Source organism: Lycorma delicatula, chromosome 5, assembly GCF_047948215.1.
Source record: "Lycorma delicatula isolate Av1 chromosome 5, ASM4794821v1, whole genome shotgun sequence".
Taxonomy (NCBI): domain Eukaryota; kingdom Metazoa; phylum Arthropoda; class Insecta; order Hemiptera; family Fulgoridae; genus Lycorma; species Lycorma delicatula.
In genome coordinates this window covers 62,569,069-62,592,521 of record NC_134459.1, presented here as the reverse complement: position 1 = coordinate 62,592,521, position 23,453 = coordinate 62,569,069, and the positions used below count along the sequence as shown (strand labels likewise).

The following is a 23,453-nucleotide window of genomic DNA, read 5'->3' as shown; positions in this document are numbered from 1 at the left end:
TTCTTTAGCGAGTCACGGCTAGTGAAAAACTTCGCCCCTGTTTCTGCTCCTCAGCTGATATGACGCCCTACTGAAATTCTGGTAAGGTAAAATAAGCGGTGAATTTAGTGGTTTCTTATGGTTTTTTCCTTGAAAATTTTTTAAAAATTGGCCCCAGAACTGTATCCACATTATTTTCTACGAGTTGAAAATCACAGTTCTTTAGCTTTGGCATAAAATAACTTGGTTGTCAATAAACAAATATAAAACTTATTGGTTAAATTGATATAGAATTTAATTCTGAAAAAAATTGATGTAAGTAAAGTGAATAAAAAATAAATATTTGTGCAAGAAAATAATATAATCTTTAATGCATAAATATGTACCAATATGGAAAATACTGAATTAAAATTTTAGACTAAAATGAACAGCCTTCTATTACTGGATAAAATTGCCAAAACAAATGAACTTCTAAAACCAAATTAAACAGCATAGGTTATTCTTACATTACATAGACTGTTCAAAATATCCGCAATCAACCTTTCTCTCTTTTTCTGTTTAGCCTGTGGAACCACTGTAGGAAGATATGTATGAATGTAAATGAAGTGTAGTCTTGTACAGTTGCAGGTCAACCATTCCTGAGAGTGTGGTTAATTGAAACCCAAAGAACACTGGTATCCACAATCTAGTATTCAAATTCATACAAAAGCCTTTATTAAAATTTGAACCTTAGAACTCTCAACTTCAAAATCAGCTGATTTGTGATGGCGAGTTCACCACTAAACCAACCCAGTGGGTCTATCATCAACCTGAAAATGCATTTCAGTAGTTTTCTTTTTCTTTCCTAAAGCTAAACTGTTCCTCTCCTGCATTTTCATTCATTATTCTTGTCAAACTCCACTTTAGGACTCAACAATATTCTACCTGCGTCGGCTATTAAACATATTATTCTATGTTCTATGTATTTTCTGACAGCAGTTTTCTTTGGAATTTGCATCATTACTGTTTTTACAAAGTCTTAAGAGTTTTCTCCTCCCACACAGTATATCCCATTACATTGTTCAACTATTTCATTATAACATGGGTTTAAAAATTAATTGTATATTAGAATAAATTTGATTTAATTTATCATTAATAATTAAAATTTTTCTCCTTCCTTGAAAAAGAGACAACAGATATAAATAAAGGCCACAGATAACATCAGCTTCTTTTTGAGTACAATCTATTTTCTGTATATGTAAAGGCAATTTAAGCTAAGAATGCAACAAATTATTTTTTTCAGGAATATTGTCAAACATTTCAATTTAAAGATAAAAGTAAAATAGACAGTTTACATTTCTCACATTTATGTTCTTTTGTAAAAATTACTTAGTTAATTTAGGACCTATTTTCCTCACAATGGAGCACAAATATATTTTCTACCTGTAAAGAAAATGGTAAAACAACTGACTTTTAATTACAATGTAGATTTAATCTTTTTATTGATAAAGTATAGTCAAGTAATTTGTAGTCAAAACAATTTATACAACTACTAATATACTAGAAGGCTACCATCATAATCATTATGTAAACTTGTTTGTTACGAACATCATCTCTTAATTTGGAAGTAAAAACATTAAATTAATATTGTTGACCCTTTCCTAACAGTAATCATCAACATTTCCAGATAGGAAACAGTTTTACATCTGAAACAGATAACAGAAGACTATGCCATGATGACAGAACTAGGAGAATCATTGGATAGTGGTATTATATTACCTTCCACTTTTAAATAAGTACCTCTAACATTGGGAACAGATAATGCTTACAGCCACTCTTAACATAAAGAACAAACATTACTCTGAACAGGCATCCAAATATGGAGAACAGACACTTCAGTATAGTATTCAGACTCTATTAGCCTAGATTATAGTTTCTTGATGATATGGTAATTCAAGCTGATGGCTTCAGAGTGTTAATAGTCCTGGAAAGAGGGATGAAAATAAATATAGGAAACTAAAGTAATGAAAGTAAACAATAGAGAAAATTTAGTGGTAAGAACAAGTGAAGGAATAAAAGAATTAACAAATTAAATTTATTTGGGAACTGTGGCGACAGAGGACTGAAAGAATGCAATGGAAATAAAAGGTAGGACAGAATTAGCAGAGAAAGCCTTCAGTAAGAACAGGAAATTACTATGTCGCAAAAGTCTGGACTTTAAATGCAAAGTTAACTCAAATGCTTGTTAAGTCAATGCATAGTCAAATGCTATGTATGAAGTATCTTGTATGGAATCTTGTATGAAGTATCTTGTATGGAAGTGAAGCATGGACTATGAGGCACTTTCCTCAGTCTCTCTCTTTGGAGGGGCTGGACTGAGGCTTTTGAGATATGGATATGGAGGAAGCAAGATTGTCGGACAAAATCAGTAATGAAGAAGTAATGAACAAGGATTAAAGAAAAGAGCAATTATGCAGGAAGTACAAAAGGAGAAGGAAATTTTTTTTTTTTATTGTTTGTGGGCGAAAAACGCTTAGGCGTTCATCATCGCCCGGCAGTTATTATTAAAAGGGTAATATAACTCAAAAATAATAAGCTATACAAGGTGTAAACATAATATTAATCATATAATAAAAATTTACTAAAACAAGCGAAGAAGGCAAAATAAAACCCAAAACTAATATCACAGACAAAGTTGATAAAATAATAGAATAAAGAAAGTATAAAAACTAACCTAACTCTGATGGGTTGTGCAAAAATCCCACACCGGATAGTACAATTAAACACATAGAACTAAAAAATCAAATCGAAAAATAAAGGTTAAAATTATTAAAAAACTCTCTTTACAGAAAACATATATAAGTATATTAAATCCTTTGCAGTAACCCAGTACTATGCAAAAAGAGAAACATTCGTTCCAAAACCCTGCCATCGTTGCCCCAGACATCACGAATGCTGCTGGGTATATTAAATTGACGACGCAACGCCGCATAACATACGCAGTCCACGAGAATGTGGTGCACAGTCATGCGGCAGCTGCATCGTGTGCACAGGGGTGGGTCTCCTCCTGACATTAGATATTCGTGTATGATCCTCGTATGCCCCAACCGTAACCGGCAGAGGACCACTTCCTCACGACGAGAGTTCCTGCAAGAGGAGCCCCACGGCAACACTGAGTCTTTAATCCGTCGAAGTTTACTATCGACGGCAGCCGTCCAGCCACTTTGCCACCTTGCTCGCAGTGATTGTTTTATATGATTAATAAAATCAACGGTAGTAACTCGGGTGGTGAAAGGAGGCTGAATACACGCATCTTTCGCAGCAGAATCTGCTCTCTCATTACCAAGAATCCCAACGTGGCTAGGGATCCAGCAAAAACCTACCCCCTTGTTTCGTTTTTCTAACTCAGCGATTTTATCATAAATGCCAATGACGACAGGATGTCCGGAATAAAGGTTTTCCAACGTCTGGAGAGCACTGTACGAGTCACTGAAAATAAGAACGTTCCTATATTTAGGGCCAACGATACTTAGAGCCCTATCCACAGCGTGTAGTTCCGCGGTGAACACACTCGTAACACCGGGTAGGCCAAACATATAAGTCTGTTCATTGAAAACAAAAGCACAACCAACGTTACAGTCATGCTTCGACCGATCAGTGTATACCACCACGTCTGGGTTCGACTTGGTGAGGAGAAACTGGAACACCTGCTGGTAAACAATAGGTGGCGTTGATTGTTTATCATACGTTGTAAGATCAAACGTAAAATTTACATGGTTTATTCTCCACGGAGGATTCGAACACGGACATGATGGAAAGAACGAGGGAGTGCCAACATTCACACGCTGCAGCAGACGTCGTGTACGGACACCCACAGGCGCAGTACAACGTGGACGGTCCTCATACTTCCTCAAATTAGGATTCTTAAGAACTGGGTCAAAAGCTGGGTGATTCGGCTGTCCGCTGAGACGGGCAAAATAATTTAACAAAAGTTGGTCTCGTCTATCCCAAAGTGATGGCTCGCCACTGTCTACAAGTAAGCTTGCGATAGGACTCGATCTAAACGCACCCGTGGCAAGAATAGACGACACAACCATAATCCAAACGGGAACGAACAAGGGAGTAGTAAAAACCTAAGATACACGACCGATTGTCCCCCCAGTTGGTGTTACTTAGGACCTGCATCATATCCAAAAGTTTGGAACACTTTGTCCTCAAATCCCTCATATGTGTGACCCAAGTAAGACGGCTATCAAAAAGCAAACCCAGAAACCTGACGTAAGTAGAGACAGCAATAAGCTCCCTGTTCAGAAAAACCCGCGGATTAGAAGGGTTCCGTAGCCGAGAAAAGACTACACATTTCGTCTTGTCGGGTGAAAATGTGAAACCAGTAGTCCCTGACCAAGCCTCAAGGCGAAATATAGTGTTATGCATCAGTCGCTCTGCAGTGGGTGTAGAGCGGCTCGCAACGTAAATAACAAAATCATTAACGAAAAGACAACAAGAGACAGGAGCCTGTAAACAGTTGGTAATGCTGTTTATGGCCACAGAAAACAAGGTGGCACTTAATACACTACCTTGCGGTACCCCATTTTCTGAGACGACATTGTCTGAAAGTGAATCGTCTACACGAACACGAAACGTCCGGTGATTCAAGAATCCCCGGATAAAGCAAGCTGTTGCCAGTGATCCCCACCTCCTAAAACACCTAAGGGTGTTAATAATGTCACGTCGCCAGGCCGTGTCGGACGCCTTTTTTATATCGAAAAAGATAGCAACGAGGTGTCGGCGGTTCAGGAAGGGGTTTTGTATGGCTGTCTCCATCGACACCAAATGGTCAATGGAAGATCTCCCAGTTGGAAACCACACTGTTCCGAAGAAAGAAAGCCATGTTTCTCTAAGTACCACGCAAGCCTGCGATTCACCATCCTCTCCATTACTTTACACAACACGCTTGTTAAAGAAATAGGGCGGTAGCTTAAGGGATCGGTTTTCTCTTTGCCAGGCTTTAGTACTGGTATAATAAATGCCTCCGACCAGTCGGGCGGAAAGACTTGTCCGGAGAATAAATCATTGTAAATACTCAAAAGATGTTGTAGTGCTGAGTCAGGAAGGTGCGAAAGCATACAAAGGCGAACGTTATCTGGTCCAGAGGAAGTGTCACGAGAGTTCCTAAGTGCGTGCAACAATTGTTTAGAATGGAGTGTTCAATTCACCATCCGAAACACCAATATTCAACCCCAATACTTCCATCCGAACTTTGTACCTCTAAAAGTCGTTACTATATGACGAGGTGAGAGACACCGAACGGAAAGATTTCGCTGAATTATTTGCTACAGCCGAAGATGACGTAAGGAGTTCCACCTCATCGACGAGATCGAGAATAAATTGCCCTGGCAACCTGAAAATTGCATGGATTTTTCTCCACACAGTAGACGTGGGAGTAGTACGTGAGATGGAGTTCACATACTTCGTCCATGAATTCCTCTTAGCGGTCAAGAAGACCCGACGACTCACTGCCCTAGCCCTGCGGTACATATCTAGATGTTCAGTTGTAGGTCTATTATTGATTTGCGTAGTGCTCGCCGTCGATTCTGAATAGCACACTTACAATCATCATTCCACCACGGAACGGAAGGACGTTTAGGATTACCCGATGTTTGTGGGACATATCTGCTTGCTGTTTCAAGTATTTTGGACGTAAAAGAGGAAAGTTGCTCATGGATGTCCGCACCGACGTCACACTGCGATTGGAAGGCCATACGATATCCATCCCAATTCGCCTTTTCGACAATCCACCTCCGTGGCCTTCTCCGAAACTCATGGTCCACACCGAAACGAACAACAATTCGTTTATGGTCGCTGCCATGAAAATCATCACTAACAGACCAATCAAAACGAGGGAGTAAAGCCGGCGAGCACATGGGGAGATCGATATTAGACACAGTACCAGAATGTGTGTAAATGAATGTACATACCACATGAATGTATGAAACCCATCATTCAGCAAACAAAGGTCCAAGTCCTGTCTCACATCGTGTACTATAGTTCCCCGAGTGGAGCAGAAAGTCTAGCCCCAAGAAACATGGTGGGGATTGAAGTCTCCCACTATTAATGATGGAGATGGTATTTGTGCGAGGAGGTCTGAAATATCCAGAGCAATGAACTCAGTGTTCGGCGAGAGATATAGATTGCAGATATGCAACTTGAAGGGGACAGAGATCTTCATTGCAACAGCAGAAACGAGAGTGGTCAGTCGAATTCTTGTAGCTGATACCTCATCTCTCATGAAAATAGCCACTCCACCACACAGTCGAATCTCTCACAAAAGTATCCCCTGAGTGCGATTGGGTCATGTCGCAGACGATGAGTTTTTTTTCTGGAAACACATGACAATCGGATCATGCAGCTGCGCCAGTACTCCAATATGTGCAATGCGGGGCCGTACACCCCGAACATTTCACTGAATAATGTTCATAAAATTAAAATAAAGTAAAAAAAAATAAATATAATAAATAATATATTCAGGAAACCATATAGAATTCAGTTATGATTCTATTTTTCTTTTTTGTGTTCTTCACCTTAGATAACTCTGACGCTTTTGGGTCGGGAGGTTCTTCAACCATATCCTCCATTATATGGGGTGACGGTGTAGGAGATTTATGAGAACGGGATGTCGCTACTGACATCCCAGAGGGGATGGCCATGCGGGTCACTTTCGTGGGGACCTTGTTAGTCGGCTTACCGCCGTCTGTGGTAGACTCTGCCCGTACCGGCAGCACGTTAGGAGCAGGAACTTTTTTATGAACCACACGGTTGGATTCAGTTACTGCGACACAGGACTTTTCACTCACCCTTGTCAGCCCGGAAATAGTGGCTGTCGGCAGCACTTAGGGAGTAGGAACGTTTGTACGGACCACACTGCTGGATTCCGTTATTGAGACGCAGGACTTTTCACTCATCCTCGTCAGCCCGGAAATAGTGGCCGTAAGCGAAGTAACCTGATCGGAAAGCATCTGAACGCGCTTCTTAAGTTATGTGCAGCACTGTGGAGCATGAACAGGTGTAGCAGTCTGTTTTGACGTAGCAGTGGCGAAGGACACATCAGGTTGAAAGAGATTACGTGAGTTAACTATCTTCCTGTACTCCCTGCGTGCAGCCGGGAAAGATAGTTTCTGCTCAGTACAGATCTTGAGAATCGCCTTCTCTTCCTTAAAGGTTGGGCAATCCCGGGAGCGAGCCGTATGCAAACCATTGCAGTTCACACATCTTTCTCTTTCCTCGCAGTTAGCGTCACTGTGGTCTTCGGTAGCACATCGAGCACAGATCTCCGACCTCGAGCAAGATGTTGTAGTGTGACCGCACCTTTGGCACCTGAAACACCGCCGTGGGTTGGGAATGAACTGGCGTACCCGAACGGAGAGGTAACCCACTCTAATCCTCTCTGGAGGAACAGGAAGACCGAACGTCAGTATAAGGGACGGCGTCGGTTCTTCTGTTCCGTTCTGCCGTCTCATCATACGTTTCACCTCTACAACACCCTGAGTACTAAGTTCATCAGCCATTTCCCTCATATTCATTTCTAGATGGTCACGACAAAAAATCACTCCTCGGCTGGTATTCAGGGTCCTGTGGCATGCCGTACTTACGATTATGCCGCCCATATTGGTCAGACGCAACAAAGACCGACTCTGCTCATCGTTATATGTCTCCACCAGAATTGTCCCATCACGTAATTTTTTTAATGTTCTTCGGAGAACCAATACATCCTGTGATGCATTTACTAATCAAGAAAGGCGAGACCTTTTGAAGGGAGCCACCCTCCTGATTATTCTTAACAACAACAAAGTGGACATTCTTGCACCGAACACCATCTTCATTGGCTGTAGCAAAATTATCCTCGTCAGACGAAGCTGACCGAGGCCTTTTCACCAGACTTAAAGTGGTGGATTTTTCAGATGGACCACCAACCATCATAGAATTGGGTGTATGAACTGAAATTTTGGTCCCACGAGAACCGGCGATACAATAGACCACTCCAGCAGAGCGCACGCGTACTGGAGCTAGAGCTAAATACAACTGGGTTTGCTCTGGTGCCCAGAGGACATTGTTCGAGACTCACTACGTAGAGCCATTCACCGATCGGCACAATAGTTCCTACCTTGTTACGGTTGCATTTCATACGGTGTCGAACACCATCAAGTGTAAGTGAAAGAGAAAACTGTGTTGGATGTTGTTGTGTAGTCGAGTAAATGTATATGTTGTAATTCATGTAGTGTACCTGGTGTAGCATACATGTATAGTGAAAAGTATTCTGCAGCTAAGTGTGTAGTGGGGAGAAAAGCTGCAGAAGCTAGGCCCGTGGGGATGCCAACCCCCAGTCTTAAAGAATAAGACTCCCCTTCGGGGAGACGGAAACCAGTTTCCAGAAGGAAACTGGTTAGGTTATGTCTAAGGAATGGAATCTTAACAACTGCACTGCAAGGGTCAGTAAAAACAAGGAGAAAGGAAGCAAGGAAGAAAAAGGATGAAATTAATAGATAAGATGAAGATTGGAAACTACAAGAGGATGGGGGAGAAGGCTTAGGACAGGGGTGGATGGATGAGACAGGAGTGGCATAAAGAACCTGTCAGACAGAACACCAAATGATGATTTAGTTGATGGTACATTTTACTCTGTGTCAGCTGATGTTATTGATGGCAGCTTTTTCTTTGAAGATACGTTTCAATTATAAAGAAATATATCTAGTAGTAGACAAATTTATTAGACTTGGAATTTTTATCAGTTCAATATTTAATAATCAATAATGAGACTTTATGCATTTGTAAAGAAAAAAATTAACTAATATACAAGTACTGATATGTAATCCATAATATTCAAATACGTTATGAATAACTGTCTGAACATTAGGGTTATAGTTAAGAGTTGGTGGATCTGGATTTATTATGAGGTGGTTGGCAAATGGGAATGCACAGTTTTCTGTATTTTTGTACAATTTAGAACACTGAACATTTGAAAGAGTTTAGTTTTTATACTGTGGATATTTTTATATGTTTGATCATGTATGTTTTGTGTGCCTACTGTGACAATGTATTGCCTTCCATAAGTACTAGTGTCCCTTTCACATGTACAACGTTTATCTTCAAAAAATAAAAAAAAGCAGCTACAATTGTTTGTTGGCATGTAACTGCTTAACAGTTTTTAATAAAAAAGGACATTATTTGTAAAATATTGTTATATTAATTTAATATAAAATGTTGTCATTTATAAAGAAATAAATTTAGCATTATTTATAAACAATTTCGTACTCTCTTTCTTTTAATATGATTATGATTTGTTTGACAACGTTTGTTTCTTGTATTATTGTACTTTTGTTTCATATCTTTAGCTGTCATTTAACAACCTAATGGTTCAAGTGAAAATAACCTTATCCACTCAATAAATATTTCCACTTCAATATATGTATGGTCCTTTTAGATACACAGTTGGGTCGTTCAATGTCACCGATTAATTTCCAACATTCAGGGTAAATCTAAACAAATAAAAACAAAAATACTAATTTCTTTTGCCAAAACACTTAATCATAAATAATGTTATTTATAAAGAGAAATTATTTAATTTTTTCATTTAAAATTTGCAATAATCCAGAAATAAATTTACAAAAATAAAATGAAGTTAAACACTAAAAAAAGACTACAATTTTTAAATGTATGTTATAGTACATATTTAAAATAATTTTTAAATATGTATTATAACATGTTATTTACAGTAGTAGTTTAGATTTTAATAAGTCACCAAAGTTGTTTTGTATTCCTTAAGCCTTTTATATTCTTTTCAATCGGCTTTCATGATTGCATCAAAATCTCTGTTGGATTTATACTAAAGGTACAGATGCAAAAACTAAATATACTAAAATATTTATTAAATATTTTATTTTTACTAAAATATTTGTACCTAAAAATTCTTTGTTCATAATTTCTTTCAATGAGGTATTCTTAAAGAGGATGACTTTCTTACCAAACAAGTGCTTAAAATAAATCTTAACACTAGGGGTTTCTTCTTAAAGTTTAAGTTATATAACTTTAAGGTCTGAAAATTTTTGCTTTACAACTGCTTAGCTAAAGCTAGAACTATACATTTGAGGTTAGAAGAAAAAAAAACAGAAAGAGAAGTGAAATATGTAACCAATCTAAAAATGCACTCTGAATGGATTGCGTTTGTGAGCATAGATAGTAACAGAAAGAAACTACATTGAAGTTCCCAAAACCATATGAGAATAACATACATAAGGTTATATTAAAAACCTTTACAATTGTAATTTTGCAACTACAAGGATGTTTTACATCAGATTTTAACATAATTTTCTGGTACTAATGTACCAGAAAAGTAAGGAGTGAAGTTGTTTCATTCATATTGCTTTCTTCACTAAAAAAAAAATAAAGCTTTCTTAACTGAACCTAAATTGTCATTGTATATTAACATATTGAGTCCACAAAAATCCAATCATGCAGTTTTACAACAGATATATGCACTCTATTCCATCACAGTGTTTGGTTGTTTAATTAAAGTAAAATTTTCTAAGAAAAACTCTAAAACTGTTATTATTCCCAAATGCATGAATTAAAGGGACATATATATCTCAGAGCTACAGGTGGATCAAAAAGTGGTATGGCTGAATTTCTATAGCGCGATCGGAGCGGTGGAGGGAGGGTCGGACCACCTGAGTGTGGTAGTGGGGGAGCCTTCCGAAGAAACCAATATTTTTCCAGTCGCCTGCGGACAAGCAGAGTAAACGCCTTGATTTCCGTGAACCTCAGTTAAGCAGTGTCGTCGCGATCAGAGATGGATAAAAATCTCGAGCAGCGCTACGCCATTAAATTCTGTGTCAAACTCGGGAAAACCGCGACGGAGACCCTCGGAATGATTAAGGACGCCTACGAGGATGCTGCCATGAGCCGCTCAACAGTGTTCGACTGGCATAAGCTATTCCGTGAGGGGCGGGAGCTCGTCAAAGACGACCAACGCACCGGGCGCCCGTCAACTTCAAGGACTGATGAAAATGTGGCCAAAGTTTGTACCCCTGGACAGACTGTGAATGCCAGTATTTACTTGAACGTGCTTAGCAGGTTGCGCAAACGCATCCTCCGCGTGCGGCCAGACATCGCTGATTCTTGGAAGCTTTACCACGACAACGCGTCGGCCACACGGCGCTGCTGCTGAGGGAGTTTCTGTGCAAGCACAGGATTTCCTCCCCCCCCCCAGACCAGATCTGGTACCGCCGTACTTTTTTTTCTTTCCTCAGCTCAAGGAAAACCGATACAGCTCCGTAGAAGACGTCCAAGGAGCTGTGACGGCATCTCTGAAGGGGATCCCGGAAAGCGAGTTCCAGAAGGCGTATGCGCAATGGGAATCGCGTTCTGTCGAAGTATAAGGGTGCTGCTTCAAATTCTATTAAGGATTTGTACCGATTAGTTCAATAAAAAATTTTAATTAATTCAGTCCTACTACTTTTTAATCCTACCCTGTATAAAAGGCTAGGGCAAATAATTTAAAGAATTGAGTTCTGCAATAAAAAAACTGATAGTGATAAATAAATATTTATTTTTCTCTACAAATGCTTATTTATGGTTGTAAATTGGTGCTTTATAAGACTGTATAAGATTAATGAATGAACATTAGCTGTTAAGATTATATCCTTATATTTCATAACTATTAGACATTTTTTCTATAAATGATTTAGAATATTTATTTCTTGATTTTTTTTACTTAATTAAAATACATGTACGTACAAAATAAAACTTAGATAGCCAGAATAGGAATGTATAGTGCTCCTACCTGAACTAATGTTAAAAAACAAAAACTTTCAAAATGATATAAAGTTTAGATGACAAAATAACTGCTTTTAGAAATTTAAATAGGGCTCTTAGATTTCTATTACTCATAATCTTGAATAAGATAATTAGCTGGTGCTGATTAAGATTATTTATTCAGCCTCACAAAAAGTGCAAACAGACTGCACAATTACACAGAAGTTACAGAGTATATTGAAGCATAAACAGATATTAAGCATCACACTGAAGATATCCATGGCAAAACAACATCTTCAATGTGTTGCAGCCGACTGTTTAGAATGATTAACATTTTACTGTGACACATTACTTTCAATATATATTTTATAAAGCATGTCATTATGTTTCGAATGTGGAACACTGCCTGAGCTGTCAAACTCCACACAGCCCCTTTTCTCTCTTGCTTTACAATTGCTGTGTAATATATATTAATGTTCTAAGTGATTTAAGCATTATAATTTTGTGAATTAAGTTTTATCAATCCTACTTTCTTTATATCTTATAATGTAGCAGCTTTGATGTCAATTCAATTGGTAATCCTTTTACTTAGAAAAAAAAAATTATTTTTAATCGTGATTAAAAATAATTTTTTTTTGTCTCCTTTTATAACATGTTTTCAGAAGCAGGATTCATCATTGTTTTTTAATTTAAATTTTTGTGTACTCTACTGGAATAAGCAATTAGTTAGTTAAGCTTTCCATGTTATCTGTACTTTTTAGAAACATACATGTCCTTTTCTTTTATAGGTTGGCAAATTCTGGAATAAACAGCATAAGAGGAGACAGCTTCTGCAATAGACAACAGTCTGAAGAATGTTCATGGTATTGTTAATAAATTTTTCAAATTCATATTAATCCAACTTATTTCACTAAATACAAATATAAGAAATTTTCAAAATGTCAAAAACTTTATGCTTATTTTGGTTAATCAGGTCCAACTTTATTATGTAAGCTTATTCAAAGCCAAAATTCATCCTAATCAAAATAAACTCATCATCACTAAATATTAAAATATTTTGATAAAGTATTCATAAGTATTTTTTATATTGTACTCTTCTTCAGTAAATATAATTTTTTATTTGATTCTGATTTAATTAACTTCTGTATTAAACACTGAACAATTTTATAGTGGTCTGGATCATATCAGATGCATTAAATTTGTGAATGTCTTATCATGTGTTATTTATATCAAGTTAAGTACTGTGTATAAGTGACAAAGTATGGATGGATAAGGTGGTATAACAGTTAGAAGGCTGAATAAATTAACAAATTGTTTATACTTTCACGGTTTTACTTATATTTACAGGGAGAGGGGGGAACTGAATAAAAATTATATTTCCCACAATCAATAAGTTACAGCAAATAAATAAAAAAACAAATATACTCATGTACAAGAAAAAACATCAATAAATTCCTTCAGAGCTTATTATAAAAAAAATAACTTTGTCTTTTAAATAACAATCTTTTTGTTGAAAACTCACACAACACATACTTGATTTGTGACATACAAGGGTTGCATTAAAAGTTTTGAGCCTAACATACAAAGACGTATTTTGCTATCAAATATAGTCTTATTTTTCAACAGTCTCCTTTCAAGTCGATACGCTTTTTCCAACAATGCTCTAACCTCTTTAACCCTTCCAAATAGTAGCTGGCGTCTTTCTCCGCAAAGTAGGTGTTTACATATGCAATAACCTCTTCATCCAATGAAAATCTCTTTTTCCTCCAAATCAAACTTTAAGGTTAGGAAACAAGAAAATGTCTCTTGGTGCCAGATCTGGTGAATACAGTGAGTGGTCAACCAGTTCAAAGTGCAATTCATAAATTTTAGCCATGGTGACCATCATGAGTAGGTGCATTGTTCGGATGGAAAAACACTTTATTCTTTTTCAAATGTGATAGTTTTTTGCAATTTCTGCCTTCAGCTTGTCAAGTAATGATACGTAATACAGTCGTGTTACTGTTTTACCTTTCTGAAGGTAATCGATATACAAAATTCCGTTACTATCCTAAAAAGCAGTTGCCATCACTTTCCCCGCCGATGGAACACTCTTTGCCTTTATCGGAGTAGGTACACCCTTTGCAGTCTAGTGTTTTGACTGCTGTTTCGTCTCAGTAGTGTAGTGGTGGATCCATGTTTCATCTACTGTTATGAATGAAAGTAAAAAATCTGACTTGTCTTGCTTAAACTCTCCAGCAGGGCCTTGGAAATGTTCATTTGAATGCATTTTTGGTCCAAATTGAGCAAACCTGGCACCCAACGTGCAGATAGTTTATGCATATACAATTCTTCAGTTAATTCATGACAAACACATTCTTTTGATATGCCCATAGCCTCTGCTATCTCTCTAACCTTAATTCGTCAGTCATCCAGTACAATTTGGTGAACTTTTTTGATGATATCGGTGGTGGTTGCAGTTTTTGGCCTTCCCAAATGCTCACCATCAACCAAGCTGGTATGACCATGTTTAAATTCAGCTACCCATCTTTTCATGATGGCAAATGATGGGACAGAGTCCCTGTAAACAGCATCCAACTCAGTTTTAATTTATGTAAGCGTATTGCCTTTCAAATGCAAATATTTAATCATGACATGATATTCAATTTTTTCCATTTTCACAAAAACCCTTACAGTGATTTATTCAAATGATTATCAAACAACAACTGAGCATCCAAAATGGCTGAAATTTTAGTTAGTACCTTTCAATGCATGCATGAATGTATTCCTTATATTTTGTTGATAAGTGCTGCCATCTTCATGTAGAGGCTCAAAACTTTTCAAACAACCCTCATATAAATAATATCATAACATCTTTCTGGTGCTGTTTTTCAACATCTGTTCCACTGTTATTACACATACAGAATAAATGTATTTGAAATTATTAATAATACCAATTTAGTAGAAGTAAAATTGATAATACATTCCACTCATTTTAAAATAAGTACCATGTAAAACAACACCACTTACATGAGACGTGTGTGGATAAAACTACAACAGAATCATTAAATTAAAACTTAATTTTAATTGTTATAACCAGTTTCATAACATACATAGATAAATAAAATAATACAATAATATAGATCATACAAAATAAATATAATAAATAAACAATTCCATCTTTTAAAAACAAATAAAAAATAACTGTAATAACAAATAAAATTACAAAAAAATACATAACAAATAATTCTAACAAGAAAAGAGCTATGTACCACATGTAATAAATAAACAAAACAGCTCAATTTTCAATACATTTTTTATTTACTTAATATAAATATATATATATTTTTTAAATTCAATTTTGATGGGGTTTGTTTGAAGTGAATGCTAATGGAACCAAAGATAAGCAACAAATTTGAGAAATGCAAACTTGAGTAATACCTCAAGCAGTAATAAGATTGAAAAATTTCAAAAAGAGCTGGGAAAAGATCTTCAATTGAGTAGTAGCCAATTTATTAAAACTGTAATAAAATTCTAATCATTAATTTTAATGAAAAAATAAAAATAAAAAGATACACAGCATGTATAATCTAATGCAACTAACATATTTTCATTTTCTAACATTTTTCGTTGTTTGATTTTCAATAAGGAGAAAATTAAAAAAAAACTATTAGTTCCTGGTATTATTTTATTCATAAAGCTATTTTTAAAAAAATATTTTTGCATGAATTTTATTAATATTTTCTTGTAATTATGGATTTGATTATGAATAAAATAATAATAAATAATTAGTTATTATTTTATTCATCATGCAACCTATTTCTTGGATATATAATTCCCTTAAATATATATATTATGGGTACAAAGATAAATCATATACAGTTTAATTATTCTATGCTCCAATCTCTTTATTTTAAATTATGGTACACATCAAATTGTAATCTATACAAGCAAATATATACATTTCATAATCACATTGCAATAGATGTAATTATAACTAATATTATTTTAATGCTTCTTGTGTCATAAAACAGAGACTGTACATTCCAAAAAAATATAGGTAATTGAGATGATAAAAAAATAAAAGACATAAGAAAAGATAACATACGTAGAAGAGTTTGTACTGTATGGCAACATTTATGTTAAACATACCGTATACCTCTTTTTCTTTTCTAACAAAAAAATTAATATACATTTTAACAGAAGTTTTTTCTTCAAAATCCTTTTCCATCACATTATTAAATTAAAATAAAATGTTGTGTATAGTTATTATTTTAACACACGCTTAACTGTACACAAAAATTTTCTTATCTTTAAAGAGCTAATTTTATTTTTAACAAACCTGCAACATACTGAAAATGATCATTGGAAAAATAGTTTAATGGATCTTGTTTTTAAATATAATTAATCTCTAATTTTCTGTAATAGAGAAAAGTTATGGAACACAAACTATATTTCAGATCTGTAGAATAAATGAGTTTGAATATCAACAATACTGGTGCAATTTTTATATGAAAATGCAAACATAACAATCATTTATATTTTTATTATGCAGTTAGTTATATGTCTCAAGACAGTTGAATAACACCACCAGCAAATGTTATATAACGTTTATGGCAGTGAAGAGGCATACTAAGTAGTTTAATACTTTATGTCATCCAATTATTACAAGTCTAAATTCAAATGTATGTCCTGATTCTATGAAGTGACTATTCGTAATCCTTCTACAATTATACCAAATTAACTCCCTTTTTTATTGTTTAAATCGTTACCTTCAACAACAGTAAAAATAGAAAAATAGATAAAAGTTCATAATTTATTAATACAATAACATAAAATATGACAATTTTAAAAAATGTAGTGCAAGAAAAAGTTCTCAAAAATAAATAAATTGAACAATGTCCAATATTATCACTCAGTGTTTTAGGAATAAAATGAATCAAAACAATTTGTATAAAAATATGTTATATAATTTCAAATACCCAAGTATACTTGTATACTTTACTAATTCTAATAAGATAACTTAAATTGTCAGATCTAAATCACTAATGAAAAACTAATAAATAACAAACCAATCATCTGGATCTCTAAATAATTCAGGAAACGATTTTGTTTTTGAAAAATGAATTTTCTCAACAAAAATAGCTAATCTAAGCAGCATTAATATTCTCATTCATACTATAACATAATTTAAATTAAGTACTAATTATTTTTAATTCATAAATTGAGGCGTTGAGTTTCAAAGCTGTCCTTATCAAAAAATTAGTTAAGTCATGGATTATAATTCAGTATGCATCTCTAAATCTGTTACAGTAGAAATTATGTTTCAAAACTACCATTTTCCTAATTTAAAACATACAGTGCTGGTCTTGCCAACTGATGGGGAAGTACAGACCTGCCAGAAATTTGTTCAGATTACCCTGAGAATCAGTTGATCAAAATGTAAGAATACATTAGGTGGAAATAAAAATTTGTGTTTACATGGTTTGTTATTGGCACCATATTGTTTATGTTTTGTTATTAAGAATGAGATCAAGAGTAGTCATATAAACCTAAAGCTGTGTCTCGGCCCATAACATGTTTTGGTATATGGAATGTTCCATACTATCCATACCAAAATATCTGTTTTTTTTGTGTTTTTTAATAGTTGTGATTATAATTTTATGATATGTGTTTGAATTCCGTTGGAAAATATCTGTGACATCTGCTTATCTTATTAATTTGAGGTTGATCAAAATGTATTCAACCTTATTTTTTATTGTGATAACCAGTCGCTGCTTTGAAGGTATGGAAGTAAAATGTGTGGTGCTAGTTGTGTTTTTGTTACCATTCAAAATAACTGAACAGGTTGAACAGAGAATCTTTATTGTAGAAACAATAAGGAAAATTCAAACGGCTTTTGATGGTCAAACTATGGATGTTACAAATTAAGAGTGGTATTACTGTTTTCAAGATAGTCGAAGTCTGTCGAAAGTGATTAAGGTTCTGTTAGATTTCTGTAGCAAAATAACCTGAAAAAACAAGCAAGACAAATGGTGATGAATGATCATTGAGTAGTAATTAGAGAGCTTGAATATGACGTAGAAATTTCATTTGGCTCAGTACAATTTTAAAGGAAGATCTCGGGATGGAGAGCATAACAAAATTTGCCCCAAAGCTTCTCATTCATGAACATGTGCTGGAATATGCTAACAGTGATTCTGATTCTAAGAGAAAAAAAAAATAATCAAGAGATGAAACATGGACTCCTGGCTATGATCTTTATACAAAGGCATAGTTCCCACTGGAAAACTCTGTGCAAAAGTTCTCTGGTGAAGAAAGTTCTCTTAGGCAATCATGAAGCAATATGATCAATGATGTCAGTCATTTTTGGTTTTCAAGGCATGGTTCATAATGAATATGCTGCTCAAGGAAAACTGTCAATAAAGAGTATTATATAACTGTTCTTTGTTAGGCTAAGACATACTGTTTTAACACAAGAAAGTAAATGTGTTACATCATTAAGGGCCTACTTTGAAACTAAAGGCCTACAAATCATTGAACTAAATAGGTTTACAGGTGATTCAGGGAACAGGAAATTTTTAAATTTGAGTTGGTAGCCTTCGGCAAGTATTAGCACTGAATATGTTAGAAGCCAGCTCATGTCATATTGTTATTATGGATACTTGGCACAGTATGCAATGTGCTTTTGCCATCAAAGCTTTTTATAAAAATAACAAGTGTAGAGGCTGCACGTAGAAAATTTAACCACCAGTTTAATTTAGGACACCGCAATTGTGTACAGTCAGCACATGCAATTAATACATCAATGCATAATTTTGAAGAAAGAGATTGAGGAATATAAAAGAAACATCCAGGTGGTATCTGGACCTTTCATACACCAGACAATACTGAGACTGCTGTCATAAGAAGTTCACACTGATCAATTTGTAATGTACTGTCTCTGCTCTTTGCAGTTGTATAATTTAAGTCATCAAAGAATACTATTGCAGGGTTACTTTACTATCTGTACAAGTTGCAGATTGTCCAGGAACTGAAACCAAACGATTAATTCTGTGAAGAAATGGTTGTAAAGATAAATCAGCACAATGGCTTTGTCAACAAACTTTGAATGTCGGACAAATCCCATTTCTATGTTAACAGATATGTTAATAAAAAAAATTTTTATTTTTATGGACAAGAGAATCCTATATAGCTACATAGCAACAAGGTTACCATGTGGTGTACAGTATCATCATATGATCAGCAAACCATATGTTATAGGCCTTTATTTTTTTTTAAAACAAGGATGACCTCATGACTACAGTCATATTAGATAAATAAATTGCCATGCTGAAATATGGCGATGTATTTGTTGTGCAAAAACTACAGACATTTTCACAAATTATTGGCAACTCTTGATTTCAACAAGATGGATCAACACCTTGCACAGCATGAATATCGATGGTTGCTGTATGTCAATTGTTTGGCAATCGTATAACTTCAAGAAATGATGACATTCCATAGCCTCCAAAGGTTTGCTGATTTGTTGGTGTAAGATTTTTTTCTTGTGGAGTCATCTTATAAGCAAAGTGGATAGTTGTCAATCTGCTATAGCAGAAGAAGCTAATGATGATGAAATGACTGTTACGTAAATTTTACTTTTATGGGGGTAAATTTTATATTAGGAATTAAAAGGAGCAGAATAATATAAAAACAGGTTTTGGAAGTCTTTAATTAAAAAGCAAGATCCGAACAGCAACTGTTGAAATTCCTGTTGGAATGTTGCAGTGAATCATACAGTTTCACTAAGAGACTTCAGGAATGTTATGCAAAGATGGAGTTCATCTGCAAGATGTGATCAGAAAAAAATTTTGTGTATGTAGTAAAAAATGGCTTACTTTTTCTATTTAGATGTTAAAAATAAATAAATATATTTAATATAATTTTATCTCAAGCATATTCAATTTTCAAAATTCTCTTTCTTTGAATCACTCAGTGTTCTGTTTTTTTTTTTTTTAGCCAAGTTGGATACTTTTTGATCACATCTCGTATATAAAAGTACTACACCACATTTCATGATTGTCTTAGATTGTTCCTTAGATGTAAAGCAAAATAAACACTGATACACATCCATGAGACTTTCAGGATTTTCAGACTATAGGATCAGAAAACTCTAACTGGGTAAAAATAATACAACTAACACTTAGACCTTAAAAAACTAGGTAATAATAATAAATATAAAAATATTACATTTTTTTAAAATATACAAAATATACTGTTTTATTTATTATTATAAGAAATAAATTGTTTATATAAATGTATAACCAATACAATTAAAAATAAAAGAACAATAAAACTTATCAAAAAAAAGGTTCATTACAAAAATTAAGTTATATATTTTATTTCATATACAATTGAACAGGGTAATTCAATTTGCCTCTGTCCATCATGCAAGTTAACAAAATTTCAAATTGATTTCATGAAATTTATAGAATGAATGACTCAATTTAAATCATGGATACTTACGATTTAAGTATGTACTAGGAGGTAACGCCCCCATAAAAAAATTTATAAAACCGTCTTTTAATCTAACCATCTTAGGTAAACCACAACTTTACACTTTTATGAGTAATTTGGTGGATGGTAAATATACAATTTTTTCAAGGTGTTCTAATTCATTATTTTTATAACTGTTATTAGAATTTTTGTTATTTTTCTAGAGTTGACTAGATCATATTGAAAAATTATAACAATGTATACAAATACGAACATAAACATAAATTTATGAATAAGTGGTGATGAAATGACTGGTTAAGTAGATTTTGCTTTTATAGGGGTATTTTTTATATTAAGAAATAATGGGGCAGAATAATATAAGTCCTAGAAGTCATCATACTTAAACTTGTAAGAAGTTGTTCACGGCAAGGGCTTTCTGCAGATCATTCTCCAACTTTTACATTAGATTTAAGCATTATTAATTATTAACAGGGTTCTAATCTACCATATCATCAGTTTTTTTTAATAAAATCTAATTGATATTGTTTTTCCACCTCTGGCTTTCAAGAATGCCAATGTTGCTGCTGAGAAGAGATTGTACTTCTTTGCTACCATTTTTTTTTTTATGTTTGGTTTTTCTTTTTTCTTAACTTTTAAAATATTCAGATGTTACAAATGATAAGTTTATGAGTGGTAAAATAAAAATCCTGTCATGGTATAATTCAGCTTCTTGATGGCAAAAAACAAGTCTGAGAGGAAAAATTCACAAATAATTTCAAGATTTATTAGCAAATCTCTGAGAGACAGTAGTTCCAGAAGGATGAATGAGAATTTCATAACATTATATCAGAAAACTACCATTAAAAATAATGTAAATAATGCAATAAATAACAATAATTTTTTTAAATATGTAATAAAATAATTATTTTTACACAACACTCAATTAAAAGATAAAATACATAACTACAACCAGGTAGAACAAAAAATTCATATTTATAAAATAAAGCTGCCTAAGTTCTACAATTTCACTCATCATGGTAAAAATTAAAATTATTAAAACTAAATTCTATATACATAAATAAACAAATACATAATTTTATAAAATAAATTCAAAATTAACCCTTTTGCTGTATTATTTAAAATACAGTGAAGTAATAAAATGTGCTAAAATAGAGAATTTCAATTAAGTTGGGAGAGGTAATAAATAAGTAAGAAAAATACTGAAAGTAGATTTAAAACAAACAAAAAAGTTTTTTTATTAAATAGTTACTAAATGTTGTAAGTGGTTTGACATAACTTACAAGACTCATAACTTAAAAAAAAAAGAAAAAAAAAAGTGTTTTAAAGACTTCCTTCTTCATATAGCTAATTACAGATAAGAAAGACTTGAGAGAAAAAGGGTAAAGCAACAAATTAATGTACATCATTTTTTTTAAAATTAAAAAAAGAGATTATCAAATATAAAAGCAAAAAGATTATATGGAATGTAATGCTTGCTTTATGACAATATAAAAGAACAATACGCCAATAAGAAGGGAAAATATATACATTTTTTATATGTGAAATTACAGTAAGCGATTGAAAACTTTAAAGGATTGACAATGTACTAAGTCTATTGGTCTGTAATGAAATAAAGAAGATTTTTGCAGGATATGGTAAAAAAAGGTGGCCATGAATAGCTGCGAAAAATTACTAGAGGTTGTTAACAGCCTGATATTGCTTACTGAGGGTGACATGACTCAGATAAAGGTGAAGGGCCTGGCCAAGACACTTTGTGGCCAGGCCAGAGAGCTGGTCAGTGTGGTCTGTAGGCTGAAGGATATGGCACTGATACAGCGGAGAAAGGTACTCAGACGACAGTGATGGACCAGTTGGAGGTGCAGAAGGTTTTTTGTTCTGGGATATTGGAGAGCTAGAGGGAGTTGCTGGGGCTCATTGGCAGAATGAGGTCTTTAAGAATGTGGTAGTCATTCATAACAATAATGTTTAAATTTGAGGTAATTGAAACAATTGGTACACTGTGACTAACCGAAAAGTGACTAATTGGGTGAATAAATATAATTATTATTTAAGTTACCATTTAACATAACTTTTGCCGGCAATGCTTAATTAAATTAATTTATTCAATAATTTCAGAAAATTCTTTTTTGAAATTACATTATACATAGACTATATTTTTTAAGTTTAAACTATGAAGTTTCATGGTCTGAAAACTAAACAATCGTTGATTAATAAATAAATGTTCTATACTACTGAGTACTTTCAATTTCTTTGTTCAAAACAATCTGTAATAAATAAAATATGTATCATAATTTTTAGAATTACATTATAAGTTAATATAGATGGGACAAAAAGGACTAATGATAAATAAGTTTAGAATTAAATAAAAATTTTATTGAAAAAAAAAGAAGTCATTTAAATTGCTGTAATGAGGAATAATTTTGCTTATAAATGTTTGCTTGCCTAACCAATTAAAAACAAATATGAAGTTTTATATGACAGAAATTCTTTTAAAAATTGCAATAATATCCCCATCAATGGTGCTCCGGTTTACCCAGCTAGTATAGCATACAGTCACATAAATGGTGTAAACAATAAACAGAAGTATTTACACTTTTCTTTTTAACCTCCAGGACCACCATTATGTATTGTTTCACAGGATGAGACGAATGATTTGTAGCATTTGTGAAAATGCCGTGCCTGACTGGGATTCGAACCCGGGACCTCCAGATGAAAGGCCAAGAAGCTACCTGTCATCCCACGGAGGCTGATGGCTAAGAAGTATTTACTTGTTTCATTTAAAACAACTGTAACTTAATATAATATGATTTAAAATAGAACATTACAAATAATTAGCAAAAGGGTTAAAAAAACATACAATTAATAAATAAATAATATAATAATAATTCAAAACAATGATTAAAGATTTTTTAAATGCTTATCAAAAAATAAATAAGTACAGAATTTTGTGAATTCAAATGAAATTAATGTACAATTAATACACTGAAACCTTGGTAATCCAAAAAATAGTTTTTCTAATTGTACTTTTTCTAAACATACTTTGTAATTAAAAATTCTAAAAATAAAATAAAATTTATTCCTATTATTATTTAGTAATATTAAAATATTATTTATTTTGCCTTTTAATTTAACTTTACTTAATGCGAGATTAAAAAAATAAATTATAATTTATTTCAAAAATAAAATAAAAGTTCAATATTTCTCAAAAT

At 33.7% G+C, this 23,453-nt stretch overlaps 1 protein-coding gene and 1 long non-coding RNA gene across 4 annotated transcripts in view; one reads left to right on the top strand and one right to left on the bottom strand.

Moving 5' to 3' along the window:
* The first annotated feature begins 44 nt into the window (after nt 1–44).
* On the top strand, nt 45–23,171 carry LOC142325015 (uncharacterized). Its single transcript, XR_012756470.1, has 4 exons — nt 45–81; nt 12,555–12,629; nt 19,747–19,908; nt 22,883–23,171. It is a non-coding gene; the product is annotated as an uncharacterized LOC142325015 (long non-coding RNA).
* Nucleotides 9,183–23,453, bottom strand: part of Rfk (Riboflavin kinase) — a 51,843-nt gene continuing 37,572 nt past the window's right edge. Inside the window, exon 5 of one of the 3 annotated variants that reach the window (XM_075366257.1) lies at nt 9,183–9,491. In XM_075366257.1, coding sequence (XP_075222372.1) covers nt 9,481–9,491 — 11 coding nt within the window. In that variant the 3' untranslated portion in view covers nt 9,183–9,480. Of the gene's footprint in view, nt 9,492–13,077; nt 16,518–23,453 lie in introns of those variants that run through there. The other 2 variants (XM_075366255.1, XM_075366254.1) reach the window with 2 other exon arrangements.